We start from the raw sequence: 27,541 nt of genomic DNA on the forward strand, positions 1-27,541 counted from the left end.
CACCTTGGAGTTTACAATGTACTTAATGGGGTTTCTCCCCTTACTTCTGCTGGTGATGGCTGATGGCTGTGGAGGCTAAAGCAAGACGGAACTCGTGCTGTGGCAGAGGAAGGAAATGAGCATTATGTCAAAAAGCTGCCATTTGCAGAAGAAAATAACTGACTTTTTCATAGAAACTCACAGCTAAAGTTCAAAGTCAGATCACTGTTTTTCCCTTCCCTGATCTGCAACTCCAGTGCATTCTATAGTGGAGACCACTGTCTTCTCTAATCGATCCTTCCCTTCTTCCTTGGTAACAGAATTATTGATTGACGCAAGGCTCAGGGCCATCCAGAAAACTGTCTTCCAGACTCCCTGGAAAACTACTCTAGTTGATAAATTGCCTCCCACTGGGTACAGGTTAACAACAATTCAGACGCTGCTATCCATGTGTATTGAACAATCAAATAAATGAACGGTGGATGGTGGGAGCCAGGTTTCTCACTGTTGGAGCAGGGGGAAGTGGCTAGAGCAGCCGTGGGCAAACTACAGCCCGCGGGCTGGATCCGGCCCATTTGAAATGAATAAAACTAAAAAAAAAAAAAAAGACCATACCCTTTTATGTAATGATGTTTACTTTGAATTTATATTAGTTCACACAAACACTCCATCCATGCTTTTGTTCCGGCCCTCCGGTCCAGTTTAAGAACCCATTGTGGCCCTAGAGTCAAAAAGTTTGCTCAACCCTGGGCTAGAGTGATCCATGTGGTAATGGATTAGAGTTGGAGACATCTGTATGAACTCATGCTTTGCTTAATATGGATACCAATGGTTATATATAAAAATGTTTATGCACATATGTAAATACTGGGTTAGTTCCTTTCTCTTTCAGCTGAGAAGCAAAACCACCCCAAGTAACAAGGGACATACCTATCACCCAGATTTCTAATAGCACTCTCCAATAAAAGGAACCAGGGTTTCTTAGAGAAGTGGCTGATTTCTAGGCCTTGGTCAGGAAAAATGCAAAATAAGGCTGGAGCATTTTATAAATCCAGAAATTAAGGAAGTGCTAAAAAAAAATCCACAACAAAGGAGTATGTTAAAGGACAAGGAACAAACAGAAAGAGTTTCCAGTGACCAAAGCTGGAAAAATTTGAGCAAGAAAACAAAGGATTTATTGGATTACTGTATAAGCCAAAGTATGTTTTTAAAATCCTTGAACTTATACTGATATAAATGACTGAATAGATAAGAACTTCAAATAACCTATGTAGATATCTGCCCTCAAGAAGGTGAGCCACAATTCCCTGCTCCTTACGTGTGAGTAGTCCATAGTGACTTCCTTCTAAAGATGGGGAGGGGAAGAGAGGGCAGTCATCCTGTATAATAAAAGGCTTATATGCAAATCGAACCAATGGCAGAACTACCGGTTGCTATGGTGAGCACTGACCACCAGGGGGCAGATGCTCAATGCAGGTGCTGCCCCCTGGTGGTCAGTGTGCTCCCACAGGGGGAGTGCCACTCAGCCAGAAGCCGGGCTCATGGCTGGCGAGCTCAGCAGCGGTGGTGGGACCCTCTCCCGTCTCCATGGCAGCACTAAGGATCCCCCAAGGCTCCCAGACTGCGAGAGGGCAGAGGCTGGGCTGAGGGGACCCCTTCCCCTCCCCAGTGCACGAATCTCATGCACTGGGCCTCTACTTGTAAAATAAGTGACAGTAGAGAAATCTGACACTTATGGCTTCAGCCATGTGATTAAGGCTAGCATCAACAATGATAAGTCATGTTGAGTGTATACATATATCACATCCTTTGACATGATGTGATGAAAATGGTGTTCTGTCTCTGTGATCTTCCTCTCAAGAACACTTAACCCCAGTCTAATGACCAAAACATTAATCAAAACCGAATTAAGGGACTTTCTACAAAATACCTGATGAGTGCTCCTCAACACTGTCAAGTTCATTGAAATGAAAGTCTGAGAACTTGTCACAGTCCCGCAGACCCTTAGAAGACATGATGATTGTAATGTATCCAGGATGGGATCTTGGGATAGAAAAAGGACATTCGGTAAAAACTAAGGAAATATGAATGATACGGATGTTAGTTAATAATAATGCATCAACATCAATACATTATTGTGTCATTACATTGATTGTAACTAATATGCTAATGTAAGATGCTAATAATAGGGGAGACTGAGTATGAGATATATGGGAACTCTACTATCTTTATAATTTTTCTGTAAATCTAGAACTGCTCTAAAATAAACCTTATTTTAAAACAATGCTATATGAAAAGTACTTGGCACTTTGTAAATATTCAGTACATGTGTATTGGCCTGAACTAGTTGTATTATTGGTACAATTTCCCAAACTGAGAGAACAAAATGGCCTCTTTGCCCTGGGAATTCTGTATAGGAACTCCTATTATGGGAATTCTTCCAAATTCCTGTGGAGTTAGTTTCACTCCTGAGAGGGAGTATAGAACATGTTTTTAGAAAGAAAACAAACAGCCTTTAAAAAAAACCCAACATCTAGCATCTGGACAAATATAGACTTGCACATCAGAAAGTAGGGAGTGACACATGAGCACAAGCAAATGCTGAAACTGACTCACTTCATAGAAGATAACAGAGATGCCGTGAACTGACTGATTAGTCACACCACCCTGTGCTAATTGTGATTACAAAAGCCAAACTGTTTTTATGGGCAACACCCAGTGAGCCAGACTAAACAGGAGGAATTAAGGGGGTTTTTAATAGGAGTGCTAAATGATGACACTAGCCTCTTGCTTCAGAAAACCTACCCCAAAGCAAGCCCAACAGCCTGGAGCAAAGCAGGGTAAATATCTCGGTTTCCAAGAGCTTAAGTAATCAAGTGATTATAAAGCAAGTCCCTGAAGGGAGGCGAGGACTCTGGGAGAACTAGGTTCTGGAAGCAACCAACAATATGCCAAGGGCGAGACACTGATACAGGCAGGGTGTTTAGTCCTTGCTTTCCGAGAGCTGAGTTCACGTCTTTTTTCTTGCTGATTTTTTAGAAAAGCATTTCTTTTTCTGTAATTCTTTCCTCATTTGGATCTGTTTTTGTATGTTGCCTTAGTTACCATTCACAATTAAGCAAGCAAGCCAACCAAGGAAGTACTAAGTGTAAGAACTTGATAGAAGACAAATGAAAACCATGCATGGGAGTAACTCTCATAATGGTTTTGTTCTGGAGGGATTGGAATTGTTAAATGTGCTATCTAGGGTGATGCAACAGGGTTATTTTACTTTAAGCTGTCGGCATTAGAATTTTCAGGCATGAAGAACTAAATTCATTTTCCTGCGAGCGAAAGTGGTAGTGATGAAAGGACAACGTCTCCAAAATAAAAATCGACACATTTTGAGTAACTTTTGTTTATTACGAAGAATTATTTTGGAGGCAGTTCATATCATACAAATGACCACTTTGGTCTTGTATGGCTCATGTAGCATGTCAAAATTTTTATTAATAAGCAATATATCTCACAGTTGTATAGCTTGTTACTTACATTTTAAGGGGTGTTTCAAACACTTTATCCTATTTGTTGTCACCTTGACATCTTTTTCACCTTAGCCCAATTTGACTTAAATCTGAGATATGTAAAACCAGAGCCTTCTAAGAAATGACCCCAGGGTGAAGAATACTATAATGCCGGGAGCCGGTCCATCCTTGCTGTTTCAAGGGACCTGGCATATATGGCATACTTTTCTTAATATGTTTGCTCACCTTCTTGGCACTGTGTTTTAACCAAAGTCACCTCTCCGAGAAAGGTTGAATCCCCAGGTAGGGATTTTCCCCTGAAGTTAGGGAGGGAATAAAACCCCTCAACTAAGTGCCAGGCGGGTAATTAATCCCTTTAACTACGAACAATCATGCTTAAACTACATAATCTTTTCTCCCTGGAATGGAGATAAGAAACGCCCTAACCTTTGTAATAGAGATTGATAGGATTGAATCAACTGGTATAAATACAGTTGTAACAAGACAGAAAGACTCAGAACTCAGGAGACAGAATTCAGAAGACAGAACCTACACGGAGCCTAGAGACAGAAGAACTTCGCTGGCGAGAGCATGCCAGAGGATCCTGGACCGGGACTGGCCTCGGAGCCTAGAGACAGAGCCTAGCGGGAGAACATGGCAAGGGATCCTGGACTGAACCTGACTACAGAGATTGGCAGGAGAACCTGACTGGAACCTGGACACTGAACCTGACTGGAGTACCTGTACAGAACCTGGCTGGAGACCCTGACAAGAGAACCTGGCTATGATGATCACCCGAAGGCTGCCTCCGTGTCATTCCTTCTTCGCCGACTCCGTCCACACCTTTGGGGACCCCTGGACCCACTGGGGCTGGACCCCGGCATCTGGCGCCCGAACAGGGACCCCTAGGTAAGCGCCCCGCACTCGGGACGGATCGGACTCCACCGTAGGAAGAGGGTGGATAGTCTTCGCCGACTCCGTCCACACCTTTGGGAACCCCTGGAACAGGATTCCCTTAGGTAAGCTGCCCCATTGAGAACCTCCACACTCGGGACGGATAGGACTCCACCATAGGAAGAGGGTGGATAGTCTTCGCCGACTCCGTCCACACCTTTGGGAACACCTGGAAAAGGATTCCCCTAGGTAAGCCCCCCCCCATTGAGAACCCCCACATTCGGGACGGATAGGACTCCACCAGGGTGCTGCAAACCCCCCTATAGAGGATAAGTAGGGTAAGAAGGTGGATAGTACAGAACTCAGATTGAGAAGATGTGCCATACTGAGTCCAAAGAAAGAAGACTCTGTATTGATCTTTAGATTAAGAAGATGTGCCATACTGAGTCTAAAGAAAAAAGACTCTGTATTGATCTTTTAACATATATGCTTATTAGCAGAGGAATTAAGGTTACTCCCAGTCAGACAGAACATTTCATACAAGAAATACGTCCATGCTTTTCTGAGGAAGGAAAGGTGCCGGAAAGGTAAATGTAGAGGCATGGGAGAAGGTAGGCCCAAGGAGCCTTATCCTTAACCCCACTGCAGCCTTTCCACCCCGGGAAAGTGCAGGATTGGCAAGCTCTCCCTGGGGTGATTGATCAGGACTCAGGTAATAGCAGAAAGCGCCAATCCTACTCTTAAAATGGATACAAGAGAGCGTTTCAGGTTTTTCTTTTTAATGCTTGCTTTTAAAAAATAAAAAAGGGGGAATTTGCCGGGAGCCGGTCCATCCTTGCTGTTTCAAGGGACCTGGCATATATGGCATACTTTTCTTAATATGTTTGCTCACCTTCTTGGCACTGTGTTTTAACCAAAGTCACCTCTCCGAGAAAGGTTGAATCCCCAGGTAGGGATTTTCCCCTGAAGTTAGGGAGGGAATAAAACCCCTCAACTAAGTGCCAGGCGGGTAATTAATCCCTTTAACTACGAACAATCATGCTTAAACTACATAATCTTTTCTCCCTGGAATGGAGATAAGAAACGCCCTAACCTTTGTAATAGAGATTGATAGGATTGAATCAACTGGTATAAATACAGTTGTAACAAGACAGAAAGACTCAGAACTCAGGAGACAGAATTCAGAAGACAGAACCTACACGGAGCCTAGAGACAGAAGAACTTCGCTGGCGAGAGCATGCCAGAGGATCCTGGACCGGGACTGGCCTCGGAGCCTAGAGACAGAGCCTAGCGGGAGAACATGGCAAGGGATCCTGGACTGAACCTGACTACAGAGATTGGCAGGAGAACCTGACTGGAACCTGGACACTGAACCTGACTGGAGTACCTGTACAGAACCTGGCTGGAGACCCTGACAAGAGAACCTGGCTATGATGATCACCCGAAGGCTGCCTCCGTGTCATTCCTTCTTCGCCGACTCCGTCCACACCTTTGGGGACCCCTGGACCCACTGGGGCTGGACCCCGGCACTATAAGATATTAAAACTATTGAAATAGTTTAAAATATCTGGATTTAAAGAGAAATCTAGAAACCATTGTATCCACGGTCCTCTGGCTTGGCCTCCTTCCTGAATTCCATTCCCAGGTCATGTCAGAAGAGGCTCTTCCATCTTGGCTGGACTTTAGAAGCTTCTTCTAAAACTCACAAAACCCAGACAACATCCCAGATAAAATAAATCGGTATCTCAGGGGTGGAATCCAGGTATCAGTACTTGTAAAGTTTCCAGGTGATTCCACAATGCTGCCAAATTTGAGAACCACAGTCCCAACAGAAAAAGAGACTTTTCAGTTAAAAATGAGGTTGTGTGATCCCTCTGGCATACTAAGTTTTGGAGTCATATCATTTCTAGTAATGTTTGAAGAATCATCAGTAAAATTAGACTTTTAAATTCTAATTTTATAGACATGACATACAAGGTTTCCCCCTGTGTGTGCAATAGATTTGGGGTGGTTTAATCCATTTAAAAACTAAATGAGGGCCAAGCATTAATGAAACTCTCTGGTAAATTAGTTACACACCATATATTTCAGCTGAGAGAGCAACTTACTCTGTGAATTACTGGACACAGATTGAGGAACAAGTTCTAGAGAAAACATTGACAGTAACTGAGTCACCTGCTGTCACAACAAACAGACTTCTTACCTGAGAGACTTTCAAATTCAAGAATCTATACTAATAAAAGGATAATATACTAATTAGACCAGTCAACTGGCCATCTTCTGGACATCCAACTTCCTTCCGGATAAAGCCATGGTGGTGGGGACCAAGGCAGAGGCAGTTAGGGGTGATCAGGCAGGCAGGTGAGCTGTTAGGAGCCAGAGGTCCCTGATTGGAGAGGGTGCAAGCTCTGCTGAGGGACCCCCCACTGCCCGGGCATGAATTTCGTGCACCGGGCCTCTAGTAGTAAATACTTTCAAATGAGTTGTAACAAGCGCAAGATATGGATAAACAACTTTGGGGAGACAGTCACTCAAGACCAAATATTTAAAATTCTTCTCTCAATCTATCTCTGACATTGACTCATGCATTTTTCTTTAAGGATTTAGATTTTTGGTGCTTTAGATTTCCCATCTGTAAAATGGACTCTAGGCATCTGTTTCAAGGTGGTATTAAAATTTTATTTAGAATGTACTTTGAAGATGAACTATACATGTAATTAAATTCCATGAACGTTCCCATAGAGGTTGCTGACGATATGACTGAGTTCATTGTTCTAGCTAGAAGTTTAACTCTCTTTAGCCATATGTTCATGTTCAGCTCTTTGTCTATTCATTGATTCAACAGATATTCAATTGTGATCTACCATGTGTCAATGTGTAGTGGTGAAAACAAATTCCTTGTCCTCATGAAGTTACAATCTTGTGTGGGAAACAGACAACATCAAACAGTTTGGATGAGGAAACTAAATTAAATTCGTGTTAAATTTGTGTTAGTATTTAGGCAGATTCTATGACAATGCGATATAATTTTTTTTTTAATCCAGCGAAGTTGCATAGTAAGAAAAAAGTGACTCCTAAATAATAATGACACTGCAATGAGACTCCAAATGCATAGTTTATATTTTCTTTATGATCTCAAACAAGACACTAGATTTATTAAGCTGAAAGATTGTTCAAAAGAACACGGTGAATGCCTTCTATAACTTGACATCTTACAGACTATTGCACTGAAGAAGGAAAACATTGAGATGTTTACAATCAAAATAATAAAAAGGATTTAAAAATATTGGATATTTCAGGCAAACCAAAAACTATAAATAATAATATAATGGATAATGCATTTTGATTAAAAAAATAACCCACAATCTATATTTTGATTTCATTTAACAGGTTAACAGCAATACATGCTTATAGCTTTGCTTTTTTTCTTTCTCTTTTTAAATTTAATCAACATACAGCCAAAATTGTTTCATATATACCCAATGACAGATATATCATTATGCTTATAACTACTTCATATGTATCTCTAAAAAGATAAAGATAGTCTTAAAATAAAGAACAATACTTTCTTTATCCAGTCAGTGTTCAAATTTCTCTATAGTCTCATAATTTTTTAATAAAGCAGATTTTCAAAAATTGTGGTAAAAATATACATAACATAAAATTTACCATTTTAACCATTTTCAAGTGTGCAGTTCAGTGGCATTAGTACATTTACATTGTTGTACAACTATCACATCATTCACCTCATGAATTTTTCATCTTCCCAATCTGAAACTTCATACCCATTAAACAATTCCTAATTCCTCCCCTTTTCCTTCAGAGTAAGTATGACAATCACCATTCGATGTTCTGTCTTATGAATTTGGCTACTCCCGGTACCTTATATAAACTGAATCATGTAATATCTCTCTTTTTGCGACTGCGCTTATTTCACTAGCATAATGTCTTCAAGGTTTATCCATGTTGTAGCATCTATCAGAACTTCATTTCTTTTTAAGGCCAAATAATATTTCATTGTATGTATATACCACATTTTGTTTATCCAGTTGTCTCATACTTCTTTTTAACTGTTTTATTTCAGTCTTTGTTTGAAAATCCACTTTATTCTTTGGAAGCAAAGCTGCACATAAAATATGTGGTAGTGGTATGTTTCAAAATTCAAAGAGATGAGAAATCTAAGAATCAAATTACAGAATTTAAACCCTTTTTGAGACCTTTATAGAGCTCTAACAATCCAAAGTTAAATACTTTAAAAATAAAAGCAGACTGTTCTTCACAGTTATGGGGCCAGGCTGTTCTTTGTGTCGTGGATGTGATGCCTGTCAAATGGTGAGACATCACTGCTGAGAGCCCAGACCACGATGTGGGCTCCAGGTGCCCAGCTTGTCTGGTTGGGAAAGAGGACCGTGTTCTGGAGTGTTGACTCAGTGCCCCTGGCAGACACTGCTAGTGTTCATTCCCAGACAGAATTTCCCATTATACCTGAAGTCAGCTTATGGGGCAAGAAGATGCTGTGTGTCATCATTAAGTCATTTCTAATGCAGTCTCTTGAAAGAGTAGGCAAATTTCAGAGAGATTGATGTGAACAGACAATTTGATTATGGATGTCAAACAGGAAATGAAAATCTGAAGAATCTGAATTTATTACGGTTAATTATATATTGACTAGACTAGGTACAAAATTCGCACATGGGGGGCGGGGGTCCCTTAGCCTGGCCTGCACCCTCTCACAATCTGGGACCCCTGGATCCTAACCGCTGGCCTGCCTGCCTGCCTTCCTGATTGCCCCTAACCACTCTGCTTACCTGTCTGATTGCCCCTAACCACTCTGCCTGCCTGCCTGATTGCCCCTAACCACTCTGCCTGCCTGCCTGATAGCACCTAACTGCTCGCCTGCCTGCTTGATAGCCCTTAACCGCCTTTGCCTCAGCCCCTACTATGGCAGCTTCGTCCGGAAGGATGTCCAGAATGACGTCTGGTAGGTTGTTCAGCTTTCGGGTCTAATTAGCATATTACACTTTTATTATTATGGATGGGGTTGGGGTCTTGGAATTATAGTTCTATGACTTCCCCCAACTTCTTTTCTACCTACTCTTTAAAAACAAAGTCAGGATCAGGATCATACAGTGATAACACTGTAAAAAAATCAATCTTAACATATATTCATTATAAGATATTTTAATTAGACCAACTAAACTAGTAAATTGTTTCAAATTTCACATAATGGCAAGATTTCCATCATTGACATCATATATACTAGCTCAGCGATTTTCAACCTGTGGGTGTGGCAGGCACACTGGTGTGCTACAAGAATTTTAAAACATGCAATTCCTGACTATTTAGTCATGGGCACTGACCTCTTCTCCCTTAGATTGTCAAATAAAAAAATGACAACAGTCAACACAACAATAGCCATCTGGTGTGGAGGAATCAAAATTATACCTATGTTTTGTCAGATGGACAAAAAGTATGTTTTTTGGTGTGCCGCAGAATTTTAATAATTAGTTTACAGGTGCCATGAGATAGAAAAGGTTGAAATCGCTGCATTAGATGGTTAATTACTTTACTAAGTTTTCTGCATTTTGTAGCTCTTGTGTATATTTACATACACAAATCCTTCCTGTGGAAAAACTCCTTGTAGATGAGAAAGGAAATAATAATATTTACTTTACCTGGGAATCTGACCTCAACAACTTGAAGGTTGAGTAAACCTAACATGGTATAAAATAAAGTCTTTTAATAAGGTAAAAAACACTATCCAAAATATACATAAATGGAGAATTGAAGAATATTAATGTTGACTGATATTTAAACATTATATAATTCACTGGGTCATCATTTCCTTGGATTCATGAATTAAGAACCTGATGAAAGCTATGGATCTTCCCTCTACAAAAATGTATATAATTTTGCTTATAATTTCACATGTTCTTGAACCCTCTGATGCCATTGTCGGACTCCAAATTAAGCATCAGATATAATTCATCTACTTCCTTTTATGGTTGATGGAACTGAGAATCATGGTGGCTATGCAATGTGCCCATAGCCACCATGTGAAGTAGGTAGAGAGTTCACTCTAATTGCAAAGTGATTTTTACTACCACTTGGTTATGAAACTTCTAAATAAGAGCTCACCTAACTTAGATGACTAATGTGAGAGGCCCCATTGACCTAAATGTCTCTCCCTACCGAGCCTCTCACAGTGCCTTCAATTCTCACATGTGAGGTCTTCTGGTAGCATATTTGTGTTAATGTGAACAAAACATTAAGCACCGGCCTCCATTCAAATGCCAGGAGAAGGCCAACTAGAGGGTGATATGGGTCACTAGCCCAGATTCTTTCTCTGGGAATTCTCCTTTGGGATTCTGGGTCTCCTTACCTGTCGTTGACCTTGATGCCTTCATGCATTTGCCTACTTTTCCCACATCAGCTCAGTGGAACAAGGAGGTGGAATTAGAGAGATCTGGTGTAAAAGAAAAAGGGGATGGGGCAGAAAACTCTCCTTAGCAAGATTCAAGTTAAGCAGAGGCAGCATTTTCAGAAATTCACCTGGTTCAAATATTTTTGCAGCTAGAAGTCAGAGTTCTGGAAATGTTTCATATTGTAATACTAGGCAACCATATTCTCAACATTGTTGGAATGTATTTAGAAGTCTCCAGTTTTATAAGTCTCATGCAATTAACTTGGAGAAATTTGCACATGTTGGATAAGGGCTGTGTCTAAGGCCAAGAAGGAAGCTTAGACTGATATTCCAAGAAAAATGGGATTTCCTTTTGAACATACTTGCCCTCAAACAAATCAGAAATTGAAATACAGAAATACTAGTATATTAAATATAACTAAATATAACAAGTGCTTTTTGTGATTGCTTGAACAAAGATGTATTTGTCTGCATGACTTTCTTTTGAAATATGATTTATTCTAATGATAAAGATGACACCTATTATAGAAAAAAATTGTAATTTCACTAAGCAGCGATAAAAACCACTGACAATTTGATGCATGTATTTTCAGGTTTTTTTCAATGAATGTACATTTAAACATACACACATACGTATATATCCCAATGTATGTATCTATTTACATCAGAAGCTAAAGAAAATGATGGTGAAGTCATTTTTCCCCACCAAATATCTTTCTATGTGGATCTCCAGGATAAACATTTCTTTAGGATTTTCCTGCTTCTTATTAAATGCTCTACACAGAGTTGCACCAACACATTATGCTCTAATACCTGGGAGTGCCCCTTTTCCTTATTCTCCTATTAATATTCTATGTTTAATTTTTTTTTCTTTTCATTGTATCTGTATTGGATGATGGATGCTAACTAAACTTTTTGCAATCATCATATATATATATATATATATATATATATATATATATATGTGTATATATATATGTCAAACCATTACACTGGACACCTGAAATTTAAATAGAGATGTATGTCAATTATATTTCAATATAACTAGGAAAAATAAAGCTTAGTAGCTATATAAAAAAATCGATGCCACCTTGGTCAGCGTGGCTCAGTTGGTTGAGCGTCATCCCATGCACCAAAAGGTAATGGTTTGATTCCCTGTCAGGGCACATATCCAGGTGTGGTTCAATCATGGGTAGCATATCACATTGATGTTTCTCTTTCTCTCTCTCTCCCTTCCTCTCTCTATAAATCACTTTTTAAAAAAAGAATGAAAGTTTTTAAAAGTCTACTTTAACTTGATGGGCTAAATATGGTATCCCACGTTAAAGTCATTAATTTGATTACTTTTGAGATGAGACTATTTTGTATATATTTATTATCTATCTCTATTTCTTCTACTATAAATTGTTTTCCATGCATGCTTTTTAAAAATTGTGGTACTTATCATTTGCAAGCTGATTTATAAAAACTCCTTAGATAAGTTAAGTATAAACCCTATGTTTTAGGAATTGAAAATATTTCCGCCATTATTTTCTTTAGCTTCTGATGGCACTTTCTCCCCTTAATGTATCATGAAATGTTACTTGTGCCTCCAGTAGATTTGAGCTGAACTGCTTGCAATGGGGCAGGCCTCATCACATTTATCTGGTGGGACAAATAGAGGGGACACCTATGGAGGGTTTGGGGTGTTAAAGCTGAAATTCTGGAGTTGAAGTTCTCAGCACCTCTGGTTTCTCCCAGATATTCCCATTCTAATCGCTGACATGATACATTTTCTCAATAAACACACCAATTTTCATTTCAAAAACGGCTACGATACAGAAGCTGGTTGTATGTATTTGTGTCTTTTTAGATGCCTCTTGGACTAACTTGGAGCAGCCTCAGGTGGGTGGCTATAGTCAGAAAGGCTTCTGGAACATAACTGTATTTTTTTTTATTCCTCACCTGAGAATATGTTTTTATTGATTTTAGAAAGAGAGCAAGAAACATCAATGTGAGAGAGAAACATTGATGCATTGCCTCCTATACTGGGGGTCGAACCAGCAACTTAGGTATGTGCCCTGACCAGGAAAGGAACCTGGTGTATGGGACAATGTTCTAAACAACTGAGCCACCGGGCCAGGGCCATAATTGTACTCTTACTCTCCTTTTCTGTCTATTTTTAGCTGGGCAACCTTGGCCTGAAGCTTCTCTTTTTCTTGATCTTATTGCATATCCTTGAGGCTGCAAAAACTGAACATACTTTAACATATGTATGTTCTTTGCTTCTAGGACTACCCACTTCTCGCCTCATTTACTATGACATAACCATTTTCTTTGATGGTCTGTAACTTGCAAACTCGCTTCCATAGAATTTCTATGCTAAGATTCTTTTGGTTTCAAAGAAGAGAAACCAACTCAAGGGTGCTCTAGCACAAGCAGAGGATTTATTACGAGTCTTTGGGGCAGAAAATGTAGCTAAGACTCAAGGATACTAGGCAAGAAACCAAAATGTTGGAAATCCAAGAAACATGCTCTCACGCTCATATCTACTATCATGTCATATCCGCCTTTTCCTTTCTTGGTGGACTGGATTTCCTCTGCTCCCAAGTCCCTGTGATGGTCTAGGGATAGCTGTTCATGGTCTCCAATTTAACGTAGAAAGACCGACTTTCCTACTCTCAGTCCTGATGGGTAGCAGGACATGCCATCGCAGAATACGCCATGTTGGCATAGGATTATGTTGAGCCTGAAGGCTATTGAGAAGAAGCAGATATAAGAAAAGTACCCTGCCTTCCCCTTATTTGCCTAAAACAGACATATATTTTCAAAGGTCTCCCTACTTCCTACTCTACCAGGAAAGACAAAATTCAATCCCTGGAGGCAACTTTAGACCCTTAACAAAGGCAGTAATTTATGTGCATAACCCTCTACCACGCCCCAAAACTGGCCTCCCCCACACTTTCTTATGGTGTCAGTTGAAATTGCCCTATGAGCCAGCGTTCTAATTACTCATTTCCCCCTGATTATCTCCATGTATACTTGAGGTATGCATGATAATAAACTTCTGTTTGTTTTTCTCTTATAAATCTGTCTTTTATTACAGGAGTCTTAGCCAAGAAGTCAGAAGGTTAGAGGGAGATTTTTCTTTCCCTACAATCCTAAATCTAAAATTCTAAAATAGGAACTTTGGTCCAGTTTTAATGAGGTGCCTACGTTGGGCACTGAGAGTAGGCGTGTGAGGTCACATTGACCACATGGCTGTGGGAACCCACTGCTCGGTGGGCAGGGGGCAGCTAGAGGGACTGCTGTGAATTTACACAGATACAAACAGTACGCATCACATTAACTGTACTTTTAAAGATCCTCCCCTATAACTTCTAGCATAGATGTAATGTTACATGCCAGGAAATTTAAAAATAAATGAAAACTATCCATTTCAGGAATATCATCTGCAAGAAAAGTAACCACTGACATTTAAGAAAAAACCTTAGAGTTTGGTGAAAGATCAGACGGAGGCCTAAAACCAGGACCACAGGCTTTATTAGAGGAGAAGCACCTGCCGGGCTGCCTCACAAGGGGAAGACAGCAGCACGTGCAGGGGTGGGCACGCCTTTTGAGGGGCGGAATGGGAAGGGGTGGGGGGCTTAGTGTACTCGGCGCACACTGATTGGTGGCTTACTGCATTGTCCATATAGGACAAGGACTTAGGGTATTTGGCAGGTGTTGATTGGTGGTCCAATGTATAGTCCATATAAGGTACCTGGTTAGTCACTCAGGTATTTCTGGGCTGCAGGTTACGTCACACCCCGCCCACCAGTTGGGGGAAGGGAGGATCTATCATTTGGTCCTAGTTAATTCCGTTGTTTTGCAGAGACAAAGCCTCTGAACAACAATGACAAGCGGGAGGGGTAGGTGACTATGCCCAGTGTCGCGTGGAACCTGAAGAGTAGCTGAATGCCACCCAGAATGTGACTGTAGGAGTTCAGGACGAGCCACTTCAAAACATGCTGCTTGGGCATATTGATTTCTCTGAGCTGTAAGCACTTAAGAAACAGCAGATGCAGGGAGAGGCTTTCTCTCAGCTCCGTCATCTGCCTCAAGATCTTCCAAATGAACTGGGTTGTCACAGATCCCTCCCCAGGAGTGTCATCAACCAGGGAGGACTGACACATGCCAGGAGAAGAGGCTAGAAATGGCCATCACACCCAGACACACCTGTCACAAAGGATCATACCGCCCATCTGTTCTGCTCAGGGCCCATTCATCTCTCCTGAAAATCTTTACCCTCCCACAAGAGGCCTGCATTTCTCTCCGCTGTCCTAGTAGCATAGTATTTCACCTGAATTCTAAGTCACCCCAGGGAGCTAGTCACTTATCCCTGGGTCTCTCCCATGTGTACATGCGTTATACATGTTAATAAACTTCTGTCTGTGTTTCTCTTGTTGATCTGTCCTTCATTACAGAGGTCTTAGCCAAGAATTCAGAAGGGTAGAGGGAAAAATATTTTTTTCTCTCCTACAAACCTAAACTTCTAGTATAAGGCTCCTATAATTTCTCCAGTTTACTTTGGGAAATATTTTCACTTAATTTGTACATCACGTTAAACTTATTTTTATTTTTTTAAAAAAATGTATTTTAAAAGCTAAAGGAAGGGAAAAGTAATACATTCAATATTCTGTACTTAGAACAAAACCTAAACTCCTAATATATAAACTTAATATTCTTAGCTTTGAAAATGTAGTGTTAATAAAATTGTTTTCAAGAACAACCACACCCTCGGAACAATGTTACCTTGCAGAGGAAGGGAAGGGCTTCCTCAAATTGTTTTTACACCTGAAGAGCCACTGTAGTTAGGGAACAAAGGAACAAAGCTGAGGGGTCACTGGCGACGTCATCAGGACGTCCATTCAACCTGCTCTGACAATTCTGAACTAGATAGCATCTAATTTAGGAGAGGGCCATAGCTTTTGAGACGGCCTTAATATCAGATGAATGCTTTACTTTTACACCTTGATGACGAGAACAGAGATAGAAGCTTTCCCAAGTAGTCTCGTATTCAGCCATCCTGCACAGGCGTTCTATAAATATTAGATGAATTTATAATGAAGTTATGACCAACCGTGATACTTACATAACAGCTCACCATAAACCCTTATTATCTCAAGCCATCTCACTATTTCGTAGGATGTAGAGTCGGTAGGGGATCAGGTTTTATTGTTCTATTCTACAGAATTTTAAGCAGAAAGTTTTCTTTTTGGGTACAAGAGTAATAAATATCGTGAATAACATCCACGGTAACTTTGCCTTTCCTGTCTTTTAATAACTACAATACTAATCAAAATTATAGTTCTTCGGGAAGACCTCACATTTTTTATCTTACGCTCTGCTTCATGATGTGTGTTATATGACGCCACCAAAGACTTTGTTTTTATTTTACAAATGCCTCAAGATTTTGTTTTTGTTTTTAAATATATTTCATTCATTTTTTACAGAGAGGAAGGGAGAGGGATAGAGAGTTAGAAACATCGATGAGAGAGAAACATTGATCAGCTGCCTCCTGCACACCCCCCATCGGGGATGTGCCCGCAACCAAGGTACATGCCTTTGACCGGAATCGAACCCGGGACCTGTCAGTCCATAGGCCGACACTCTATCCAGTGAGCCAAACCGGTCAGGGCTGGTTTTTATTTTTGAAAGAAAGATACAATATCACTGTCTCATTCATTTAAAAGCTAACAGTTGTGGATGAAAGGGGCCACATGCTAACCTGATAAGCTCAGGGAAGGCTTGCCTGGCAGTCTTTCAAACTCAAAGACCTAGCATAACCACAAAGGATGGTCTGAAACTAAAAACTTTGACTAAAAGCAGTTATGGTGGGAAGTCACCTCCTAGGCCTGTATCTTCCCTGACAAGGTCAACCTTTACTTTAACTTATTGTCTTTTTGCATCTACGATAACAAAAAGTATCATTGAAATGTCAGGGTAACTTGAAACTTCCCTTTTTCCGGACCCCTCAGGACACAACCAAATGCCCTGGGTGCCAGGGCAGATACCACAAATTCCTTCATTGTTACTGTTGTTATGAAAATCATTGACTGTTAACTATCCTGCACCCACCTACGTATGCGTCTGTCATTTTACTCTTTATCCAATCCCAGAGGATTCCCTGCTTTGCTTTTTCCCGCCTCTCTATTCTATCACCAATGAGTTTCATGTAACCCACTGATGTCTCCTCCTTTGATTGCAATGTTTAAAAATAGATGAAAGCCCTAACTGATTTGGCTCAGTGGATAGAGCATTGGCCTGCAGACTGAAGGGTCCCAGGTTCAATTCCAGTCAAAGGCCTGTACCTTGGTTGTGAGCACATCCCCAGTAGGGGGTGTGCAAGAGGCAGCTAATCCATGTTTCTAACTCACTATCCCTCTCCCTTCCTCTCGGTAAAGAAATCAAGAAAATATATTTTTTAAAAAAATAGATGAAAGCCGCCATTCTCTGGAGCATTATTCCAAACCCAGCAATTGTCAAGAGTTTGGCTAAAATAAACTCACAAACATTCTTTATAGGTTTGAATGTTTTTACGTTAACACCGTTGCCTAAATCGGTTTTCAAAAATGGAAAATATTTTTCAAAACTGTGCAGGCAGAAGGAAGGTCTTAAACCGTATGTCTCACTTTCACCAAATCTCGTGAGCAAACCTTCCATTTCAGACGAGGGCCCCCTTGCACATTGCCCATGCCACCCATGGAGGGTGGGACCATCTGGGCAAGCTCACCATGCCATAGAGCGGCCAGGTGTGCCAGAGTGGCACCTGTCCTCTTTCACGAAGACACATATGGTGGCTCCCTGTGCATGGCTCATCTCCAGCGTGAGGCACCAAGGGGAGGGAGGGCATCATCTCTGCTCCCAATGCTCCCCCTTCCCTCCTGAACCTGCTCCATCTCAGAGTGCCAAGTGTGCTATAGTTAGCGTCATGTGTCATAACTATTTCACAGATGTTTCTCATTGATCTTTCCCTGGAATGTTTTCTCTCTCTTTCTCAGGAGAAAAATGTTTGCAACAGGATTGGGGTTGCGAATGGTCGAGGGTAAGGTGGGGGGTAAAGGGACACTGTTACTTACAGACACCCAGGGCACATTCTGGAATTCTTGGTGACATTGCGGCCAATCCTTGGGCCTTCAGTGAATGGCCTGGATCCTGCGTAGCTTCAGCTGCGAGTCCTTCCAACGGATGCTAAAAATACACTGCAGTTTATTTTCCTCAGTAGGGAGCATATGTGTTCCCACTTGACCTGGAAACACAAAGAGAGCCAATGTTAAATCGAATGCTGCCCAGTCCAAGATAAATTTGTTTTCTGTAGTGCAGGGGAAAGAAAAAACAACAGACATTGGGACAGTGTTGCCTTTGCTCTCAGGGGGAGTCAGTGTCTTGAACACATTTTTTACGCTCCCTGTTGGTAGTTAAGTGACACTCTCAGACGTCTTAGCCAGTGCTGATATGAACTGGCTCTCATTCAAATCGGACGGTGAGTCCAAGGCAGATTTATTAAATTTTGGGAAAGAAGAGTGAGGAAAGCTTTCTTTCTCCTTTTTTTTTTTTTTTTAAATCTTCTTAAAAGACAGAATCTAAAATGCCCTCTAATTGAAGGACAGATTTTTATGGACACTTGTACTTATCCCTTTTTCCTTCAAATAAGCCAACAAAGAAGCAAATCAAACAATTTATCAACAAATGGCAGAGAAATTCTGTTTTAATAAGAGATGTTAAACCTAGTTCTTGTGTTTGGGGCTGTTTAATCTTTGGGTGGTCCAATGTTCTTCATACATATTATAAGAGCAGAGTTCACTTTAACTGTAGATGGGTGTCTTCCCTGCTTTCAGCTGGTACCGCTTTTCTACAGCTTAAAATACTCAGTTGGCTGACAATGGACTTAGACCCATTCCTCTCCACCCCCCACCACACCTCCAAGAAACAGCACAGTGATTAAAACAGGAGGTTTGGACTTCGCCTTATTGTGAGCCTGGATTCTGCCATTCAGTAGCTCCGTTTTCATTTTTCTCCGTTTGTAAAACGGGATAATAATGGGACCTGCTATTCAAGGCTGTTGTGCAGGTTAAAGGAAACACTGCACGAAGAGCACACAGAACAGAGCCTGAGTTCACAGGAAGCCTTCATGCATGTTAGCTATTATTGCTGGTGATTATTCTTAGATAGCTCAGCCATCCCAATATCCAGAGTTTAGAGGACATGACCTTGAAGATCCCTGTGGTTAAACTGCCCTCTGCCAAATTTGGCTTTATTTTTATTTTTAATCCTCTTCTTCGGAACAGGCCTAAAACCTTTTAAATCAGTGGTTCTCAACCTTCCTAATGCCGCGACCCTTTAATACAGTTCCTCATGTTGTGGTGACCCCCAATTTCATTGTTACAAATTGAACATAATTAAAGCATAGTGATTAATTACAAAAACAATATGTAATTATATCTGTGTTTTCCGATGGTCTTAGGTGACCCCTGTGAAAGGGTTGTTCGACCCCCCAAAGGGGTCGCGACCCACAGGTTGAGAACCGATGTTTTAGAGGGACGTGCCTTCCTCCTCCTCTTCCTACCTTTCCCTTGATTTCCTACACGTTCATCTAACAAAATCAAAACAAAAAAGGTTAAAATCAAGGAGGTGAGAAAGTTTCCAAGGGAAGTTACTTAACATTTTCAATGATGGGAGGTCAAGGAAGGAAGAAGCGTGAGTGAACCTTCTAGAGAGCAATGTGCTGGCTACTGGGGATAGAAGCCAGATTACTGGGTCCAAGAAGGGAACCAGTGGAGACAACCAGACTGGCCCCAGACCACTTATGTAAGATATTTGACAGAGAAAGGAAGTAAGGCAATGAGACAGTAGCTAGAAGGTTAGCAAGGTCAAGGAAAAAATCTGTCAAGATGGAAGGAAGTCAAGTATGTTGAAGGCAGAACAAAATAAATGAGGGATGAAAGCTTCCTTGGAGCTTGTTGCTAGTCTACCAAGGGGTGACAGCAGAGTACCCCGGCTGCCTAGGGCCATCCACACTGTTATCGACAGGTAATGAATGGAAGACTAATGCCCACAATGCATAGGATCCTCCCCTATAGCTCAAGACCCAACCTCTTCACACATGTTCTCCCCTAGAAGACTTGTGCCCTAACAGAGGGTCTGCACTCTGGGAGAAAGCCAGTGTGCCTGAGATATTACTGCAATCATAGGGCAGTGGCTAAAATGAAAACACCCTCAGAGTAAGCAAGATAGGAGAAATGAAAAGATTTGGGAGCCTGGCTGGCATGGCTGCTCAGTGGTTGAGTGTAGACCTATGAACCAGGAGGTTGCTGTTTGATTCCTGGTCATACCTCGGTGGTGGGCTCGATCCTCAGTAGCGGGTGTGCAGGAGGCAGCCGAACAGTGATTCTCATCATTGATATTTCTATCATTCTCTCCCTCTTCCTTCCTCTCTGAAATATATAAAAATACACTGAAAAGATTTGGGAAAGTTTATAGATGAGGACCATGGCATTGGATAGATATCCAAGGCAAGAAAACTTGGAATAATCAGCATCCCTCTTTTTCAAACTGAGATGATCATTTTTTGCTTTTAGGAAGATCCTGACATGTGCAGGGCCACAGGCTTGGGGCAAGACTACACACGATGGTCCATATCTTGTATATTGAAATGTTTAAATCCTATCTAAGAGTAATATGCAATTTGACCGTCACTCCAACACACAAGATGGCCTCCACAAGATGGCTGGCAGAGGAGGGCAGTTAGGGGTGACCAGGCCTGCAGGGGAGGGCAGTTGTGGGCAATCAGGCCAGCAGGGAAGGGCAGTTGGGAGGGACCAAGCCTGCAAGGGAGGGCAGTTGGGGGCGATCAGACCTGCAGGGGAGGGCAGTTAGGGGTGACCAGGCCTGCAGGGGAGGGCAGTTAGGGGCAATTGGGCTGGCAGGGGAGCAGTTAGGCATCAATCAGGCTGGCAGGGGAATGGTTAGGGGGTGATCAGGCTGGCAGGCAGAAGCGGTTAGGAGCAATCAGGCAGGCAGACAGGCGAGCGGTTGGGTGCCAGCAGTCCTGGATTGTGAGAGGGATGTCTGACTGCCCGATTAGGCCCCATCCCGGGGATCGGGCCTAAATGGGCAGTCCGACATCCCTCGAGGGGTCCCAGATTGGAGAGGGTACAGGCTGGGCTGAGGGACACCCCCCCCTTCCATGCACAAATTTCATGCACCGGGCCTCTAGTGTGCTATATCAGGCTAGCAAATGTGGTGCTCTCATCCCAACCTAGGCTCCATTGAGCACAGTGAGGAGCCTGTGGGCACAGAGGGACAGTCAACTCCATCCATACCCCATAGGCCTCGAATGGCCACGTAACTCCCGAATGGCTCTGAAAGACTGCCCGGCCTCCTACAAGCAGGCTTGAGACTGTTTGCACAGGCATTTCTGTGTCCTTCACACCAAGCATGTTCTAGAAGGCTGAAGGGGCTTTCCCATCCTGCCCCTCAGGCCATCAGAAATTTTACCACAAGGGGTGGGATGTGGCAAGAGGAGGACCAGGTTGGGAGCCCAAGGCAGGATCCTTCTTGTCTGGATTTAAGAGCCACACTGGGCACATTGCATTCTCCCGATCTACCTTTCAAAGAACAAACTCTCAGACAAGTCTTTTTACAACAAGGCTTCCCACCTCATCGATGGCACAGCACATAGCAGGCCAAGGGGCTCAAAAAGAATACTGCTTCTGAGCAAACTCATTCACACCAGGCTTCCGTGCTTCAGTGAGGGCCCAGAGTGGCCACAAACGGGGTGTTGTCTGGTCCTGGCCAGCTCTCTTTATTAGATAAAGCAAATGACACATTATCTCCTGACAGAGAAGAGCACAATTTTCAGAGACATTTAAAATGGAAGCGTAATTTTCTGAGGGATTCTAAAGGGGAACAGCTTAGCACAGGTTATTTAGATCTAATCCAAACCACTCGAGGACTTCAATTTAGCCATTTAAGGTAGGAAGCCGATGCCTTCTCCCATCTCCTGCTGCAGGCTGAGGTTTAGATTGGAGTTAGACGCGCCAGAGGATGAAGATTTGGGGTCTGACCACAAAGTTGATGTCTTCAGGGGAATCATTCCACAAGGGGCGTTGACACACCTGACTCTACCCTTTACCTGGCTGGGAAGTTGCTTCATGTCTTGGTCCTGTTTCCTTCTATGTGAAAAAAAAAAAAAAAAAAAAAAAAAAGGTCAGCCTAGATTCTAGGCCCTAGAATGATTTAGAATTTTTCTTGAGGTGGGAGGTCACGGATTCCTCCAGCAATTTGATCTTCCAGGAAATCCTTCAGGTGCACACCGCTCAGTTCTCCCTGGTAACGTACACAGAGTTGGGACCCACCTGTCCGAGGGCACATCCTCGGATGTAGAGCCAGGCTTGACAACCATCCCTGGGGCGGATTTCCAGCTGAAATGTTCAGTTGCTCTTTTTGAAGAGAAAAACTATAACTACTAAAATAACTGCAATAACTGCCCCAGTGATAACTGGAATAGCAAGCTGAGTCGTCCCCCTGTCATGTCTCGAAGCTGAAAAATGAGATCTCGGAAGATTTAAGCCAATGCGTGGAAAACTTATTGCAAGCAGATTCAGACTGCCGGCACTGGGAGGGGCACAATAAAGGGTTGCCAGGGAAGCTAATTGGTCTAGGAGTATATATGTGCTACAAGCCTGTGTCACCACCTGATCGATTCCCTCAAGCATTCTTGCCCAGCAAGGGACCTTAAATTTCCCTGTTTCTATGCGTCAGTTCACCATCAGTTCACCTTCTTGTTGCAGTCCCTCCCTAGTTTCACATGCCTCTGGCTCTGAGTCTAAAACAGTCTGTTATTCCTGCATGGTTGGTTTCTGTGATTAGGCTTGCTCAAACTGCCCTGGTTGCCTCCGCCTCTGTTCCACCTGCCTTTGTTTTCCACTGGACCCCTGCCCTGCCTGCCTGTGTGTCAAGCTAACTCCTCTCACCTGGCTATGGGTCCCCAAAGGACGGCATTGTCATGCATGGGGGATAGTCACAAGTGTTAAGTGGTAGATTTAACCAATGAATTGTTTTGTGTCTCCGAAAAGAATTTGCTTCATTCTGAACTAACCTGGAGGCAGTGATGGAGGTGATACCCAGAGACTCAAGAAGTTTTAAGATTCTGAAGGAATTATTTACATAGCATAGATGTGACAAGGAAACTTCCTCAAAAAGGAAAATATCAACTTTAGAAGTGAGCATTGGGCTGCTAAGTTTGCCTGCCATTTTCTTGAACCTACAACATAAGTCCTGTAGTTTGGGGAGATGGTACCTAGCTCCCAGGGTTGTAGTAATGATAAATGGGACACCCCAGAAAAAAACACTGTGCTTCACCATGCAACCCCCTCACCGCCCCGCAGCCCAACCCCCCAATTAGGTCTGCCGAGAGCCTGCTCAAAGCCTGCCCCAGGGGCTCTGAGAACCTGCCTCAGCTGGTTTTTCACAAAATAGGGCCTCAATAAATATATATATCAGATGAATGAATGGCTGCTTGCGTTTCTCCTTTTCTGTACTTATTAGGTGCAACAATGAAACCCAGGCCCCTGAATTCTGCCAGGTCCATTACCGCGCGGATGTAGGGTGAGTGGAAGGGAGAGGGCGGTCAAGAATGAGTAAAGGGCGACAGCGCAGCCTACGCACCCGGAGAGAAAAGAAATTCTTGGAGGCTTGGGGGCAACAAAGAGCCAGAACAGACGAATCCAAACACGAGGTCCCGGGGCCTCGGGTGCGCAGCCAGGACCCACTCCCCGCACGTCCCCGCCAAGTGGCCCGCACCCAGCCAGGCGCCCCCGTCCCCGCACCGGGCGCCCGCCCCTGGGGCGGTGCCGGGAACACGCGGCGCCTCCGCCGGTCACGTGGGGGCCGAGCCGCCGGGCGGCGCTGCCGCTTCCCGATCGCGCCCTCCCAGTGCCGGGGACGCGGCGCTCGCGCTCTCTCCCGGGCCCCGGGAAGCAGAGACCGGGAGGTGCCGCCGCCGCCGCCCCCTCCTCCCGGCTGCACCCCGGCCCTGTGCTCGCAACATGCCCGCCGCCGAGCCAAGCGCCGCCCTCCTCCAGGAGCTCGCGGAGGCGACGGCGCTGCGGGCCGCGGGGCCGCGGCTGCGAGGGTAGCGGAGCCGGAGCGGGCACGGAGGCGCCGCGCGGCGGGCGGAGCGGAGGAGGAGCAGCAGGCATCCTCCGCGGCGCGCCCATGGCCCCGGAGGTAGGAGAATGCGAGCGGCACTCCCCGCCGGCCGCCGCCTCCCCCCGCGCCGCCGGCTCGGCGCCCCCCGGAGCTGCTCGCGTCGCCGCCGCCCCCCAGCTGCGGGCGCCCGGCCGCTGGCTGCGCTAGGACCCGCCGCCGGTCGCCGAGGGCGGGTGGGGAGAGAGGAGCGGGAGCGACCGGGAGCCTGGCGCCCGCCCGGGCGCAGCGCGGCATGGAGCTGTGAGCTCCCGCGCCCGCGCGAGGGTGTCGGCCCGGGGCCCCGCCATGGCTGGGAAGGACAGTGGGAACCTGAAGACGGTGAGGCTGTGGCGGGACGCCGCCCTGCGCGCCAGGAAGCTGCGGAGCAACCTGCGCCAGCTCACCCTCAGCGCGGCCGGGGGCTGCCCGGGGGTCGGGGCCGACCAGATCGACTCCCCCGACGCCCCCCAGCTCGTGCTGCCGGCCAACATCGGGGACATTGAGGTGCTGAACCTGGGGAACAACGGCCTGGAGGAGGTGCCCGAGGGGCTGGGGTCGGCGCTGGGCAGCCTGCGCGTCCTGGTCCTGCGGAGGAACCGCTTTGCCCGGCTGCCCCCGGCGGTGGCCGAGTTGGGCCACCACCTCACCGAGCTGGACATGAGCCACAACCGACTGACGGCCCTGGGCGCGGAGGTGGTGAGCGCCCTGCACGAGCTGCGGAAGCTGAACCTCAGCCACAACCAGCTGCCCGCCCTGCCCGCCCAGCTGGGCTCGCTGGCCCACCTGGAGGAGCTGGATGTCAGCTTTAACCGGCTGGCGCACCTGCCCGACTCCCTCTCCTGCCTCTGCCGCCTGCGCACCCTCGATGTGGACCACAATCAGCTCACCGCTTTTCCTGGGCAGCTGCTGCAGCTGGCTGCCCTGGAGGAGCTGGACGTGTCCAGTAACCGGCTCCGAGGCCTACCTGAGGGTATCAGTGCCCTGCGTGCCCTTAAAATCCTCTGGCTGAGTGGGGCCGAGCTTGGCACCCTGCCTGAGGGCTTCTGTGAGCTGGCCAGCCTGGAGAGCCTCATGCTAGACAACAACAGGCTGCAGGCTCTGCCCGCCCAGTTCAGCCATCTGCAGAGACTCAAAATGCTCAACCTCTCCTCCAACCTCTTTGAGGAGTTCCCTGCCGCGCTGCTGCCCCTGGCTGGCCTGGAGGAGCTCTACCTTAGCCGCAACCAGCTCACCTCAGTGCCATCCCTGATCTCAGGCCTGGGCCGGCTCCTCACCCTGTGGCTGGACAACAACCGGATCCGCTACCTGCCGGACTCCATTGTGGAGCTGACGGGCTTGGAGGAGCTCGTGCTGCAGGGCAACCAGATCGCTGTGCTGCCGGACAACTTTGGCCAGCTCTCCCGGGTGGGCCTGTGGAAGATCAAGGACAACCCACTGATCCAGCCCCCCTACGAGGTCTGTATGAAGGGGATCCCCTACATCGCAGCCTACCAGAAGGAGCTGGCCCACTCCCAGCCGGCAGTTCAGCCCCGCCTCAAGCTGCTCCTGATGGGCCATAAGGCTGCCGGGAAGACCTTGCTCCGGCACTGCCTCACTGAGGACAGGGTGGAGGCAAGTGAAGGAGGGGACAAGGACAAGGGCTACTCACCTCCACCGCCGCCCGCGAGCAAGGGCATCGAGGTGACCAGTTGGACAGCCGACGCTTCCCGGGGCCTGCGGTTCATTGTGTATGACTTAGCCGGAGATGAAAGCTACGAGGTGATCCAGCCCTTCTTCCTCTCCCCGGGGGCCCTTTATGTGCTGGTGGTGAACTTGGCCACCTACGAGCCGCGGCGATTTCCTACCACCGTGGGCTCCTTCTTGCATCGGGTGGGGGCCCGCGTGCCTCACGCGGTGGTGTGCATTGTGGGCACGCACGCAGACCTGTGTGGGGAGCGGGAGCTGGAGGAAAAGTGTCTGGACATCCACCGCCAGATCGCCCTGCAGGAGAAGCGCGATGCTGAGGGCCTGAGCCGCCTGGCCCAGGTGGTGGACGAGGCGCTGGCCCGCGACTTCGAGCTGCGCTCAGCCAGCCCCCATGCCGCGTACTATGGTGTGTCAGACAAGAACCTTCGGCGGCGCAAGGCCCACTTCCAGTACCTGCTCAACCACCGGCTGCAGATCCTCTCCCCGGTGCTGCCTGTGAGCTGCAGGGACCCCCGCCAGTTACAGCGCCTTCGGGACAAGCTGCTCTCGGTAGCTGAGCACCGGGAAATCTTCCCCAACTTACACAGAGTCCTGCCCCGGTCCTGGCAGGTGCTGGAGGAACTGCATTTCCAGCCCCCTCAGGCACAGCGGCTTTGGCTGAGCTGGTGGGACTCGGCACGCCTGGGCCTGCAGGCAGGTCTGACCGAGGACCGGCTGCAGAGCGCCCTGTCCTACCTGCACGAGAGCGGCAAACTGCTCTACTTTGAGGACAGCCCAGCCCTCAAGGAACACGTCTTCCACAACCTCACCCGCCTCATTGACATCCTCAATGTCTTTTTCCAGAGGGATCCTTCCTTGTTGCTGCATAAGCTGCTCCTAGGGACCAACGGAGAGGGCGAGGGAGACGGGGAAAGCTCCCTCGTAATGGCACTGCCACCGCCCAGCCAGGACCTGCTCCGGGCCACCCAGCTCCATCATTACGTGGAGGGCTTTCTGCTTCACGGGCTCTTGCCGGCCCATGTCATTCGGTTGCTGCTTAAGCCTCACGTCCAGGCCCAGCAGGATTTGCAACTGCTGCTGGAGCTGCTGGAGAAGATGGGACTCTGCTACTGCCTCAATAAACCCAAGGGCAAGCCTCTGAATGGGTCCACGGCCTGGTACAAGTTCCCCTGCTACGTGCAGAACGAGGTGCCCCATGCAGAGGCCTGGATTAACGGGACCAACCTGGCCGGGCAGTCTTTTGTGGCTGAGCAGTTGCAGATTGAATATAGTTTTCCCTTTACCTTCCCACCTGGGTTGTTTGCACGCTACAGCGTCCAGATCAACAGCCACGTGGTGCAGAGGTCGGACGGGAAACTTCAGATCTTTGCATATCGAGGGAAAGTTCCTGTGGTGGTGAGCTACAGACCCGCCAAGGGGGTCCTGCAGCCAGATACTCTCTCCATCGCCAGCCATGCATCATTACCAAACATATGGACGGCATGGCAAGCCATAACCCCCTTGGTGGAAGAACTGAATGTCCTACTTCAGGAATGGCCTGGACTGCACTACACCGTGCACATTCTCTGTTCTAAGTGCCTTAAGAGAGGGTCGCCCAATCCACACGCTTTCCCGGGTAAGTGGAGAGAGGGATGTGCGTCTTCTGTGCTGTGTTTTGCAATGCATTTCTTTAGAAGATTTTTGTTTTTCCTTTGTAAGATGTTTAACCTCACAGGCTTTCCCAGGAAAGCTCAAGGTGAATACAAGGGGGTTTGGGGACAAGCAAAAGGCAGTAAGTATATGAGCAATCTGACATACAGTCCCCAGTCTCATACTCTCGTACAAGAGAGAGTCAGACTTCCCA

At 45.7% G+C, this 27,541-nt stretch overlaps 2 protein-coding genes across 15 annotated transcripts in view; one reads left to right on the forward strand and one right to left on the reverse strand.

Annotated features, from left to right (window-relative positions):
* On the reverse strand, positions 1-26,895 carry LOC132226801 (uncharacterized). The gene is made up of 9 exons (XM_059681228.1): positions 26,680-26,895; positions 26,434-26,574; positions 25,877-25,992; positions 25,504-25,606; positions 25,318-25,422; positions 23,491-24,972; positions 17,901-18,070; positions 10,759-10,842; positions 1-97 (listed from the first exon to the last, which is right to left on the reverse strand). The coding sequence occupies exons 1-7, from the start codon at positions 26,893-26,895 to the stop codon at positions 17,987-17,989; spliced, it is 2,247 nt and encodes a 748-aa protein (XP_059537211.1). The 3' UTR covers positions 1-97; positions 10,759-10,842; positions 17,901-17,986.
* Positions 23,766-27,541, forward strand: part of MFHAS1 (multifunctional ROCO family signaling regulator 1) — a 77,661-nt gene continuing 73,885 nt past the window's right edge. For 3 of the 14 annotated variants that reach the window (XR_009451409.1, XM_059685523.1, XM_059685524.1), the window contains exon 1: positions 23,770-27,313. Coding sequence is in view for 7 of the 14 variants with exons in the window: in XM_059685523.1 (XP_059541506.1) it covers positions 24,319-27,313 (2,995 nt within the window). In the remaining 7 variants the exon portion in view is untranslated. Of the gene's footprint in view, positions 27,434-27,541 lie in introns of all 14 variants that reach the window. The other 11 variants (XR_009451404.1, XR_009451403.1, XR_009451407.1 and 8 more) reach the window with 9 other exon arrangements.

This window comes from Myotis daubentonii, chromosome 2 (assembly GCF_963259705.1).
Source record: "Myotis daubentonii chromosome 2, mMyoDau2.1, whole genome shotgun sequence".
Taxonomy (NCBI): domain Eukaryota; kingdom Metazoa; phylum Chordata; class Mammalia; order Chiroptera; family Vespertilionidae; genus Myotis; species Myotis daubentonii.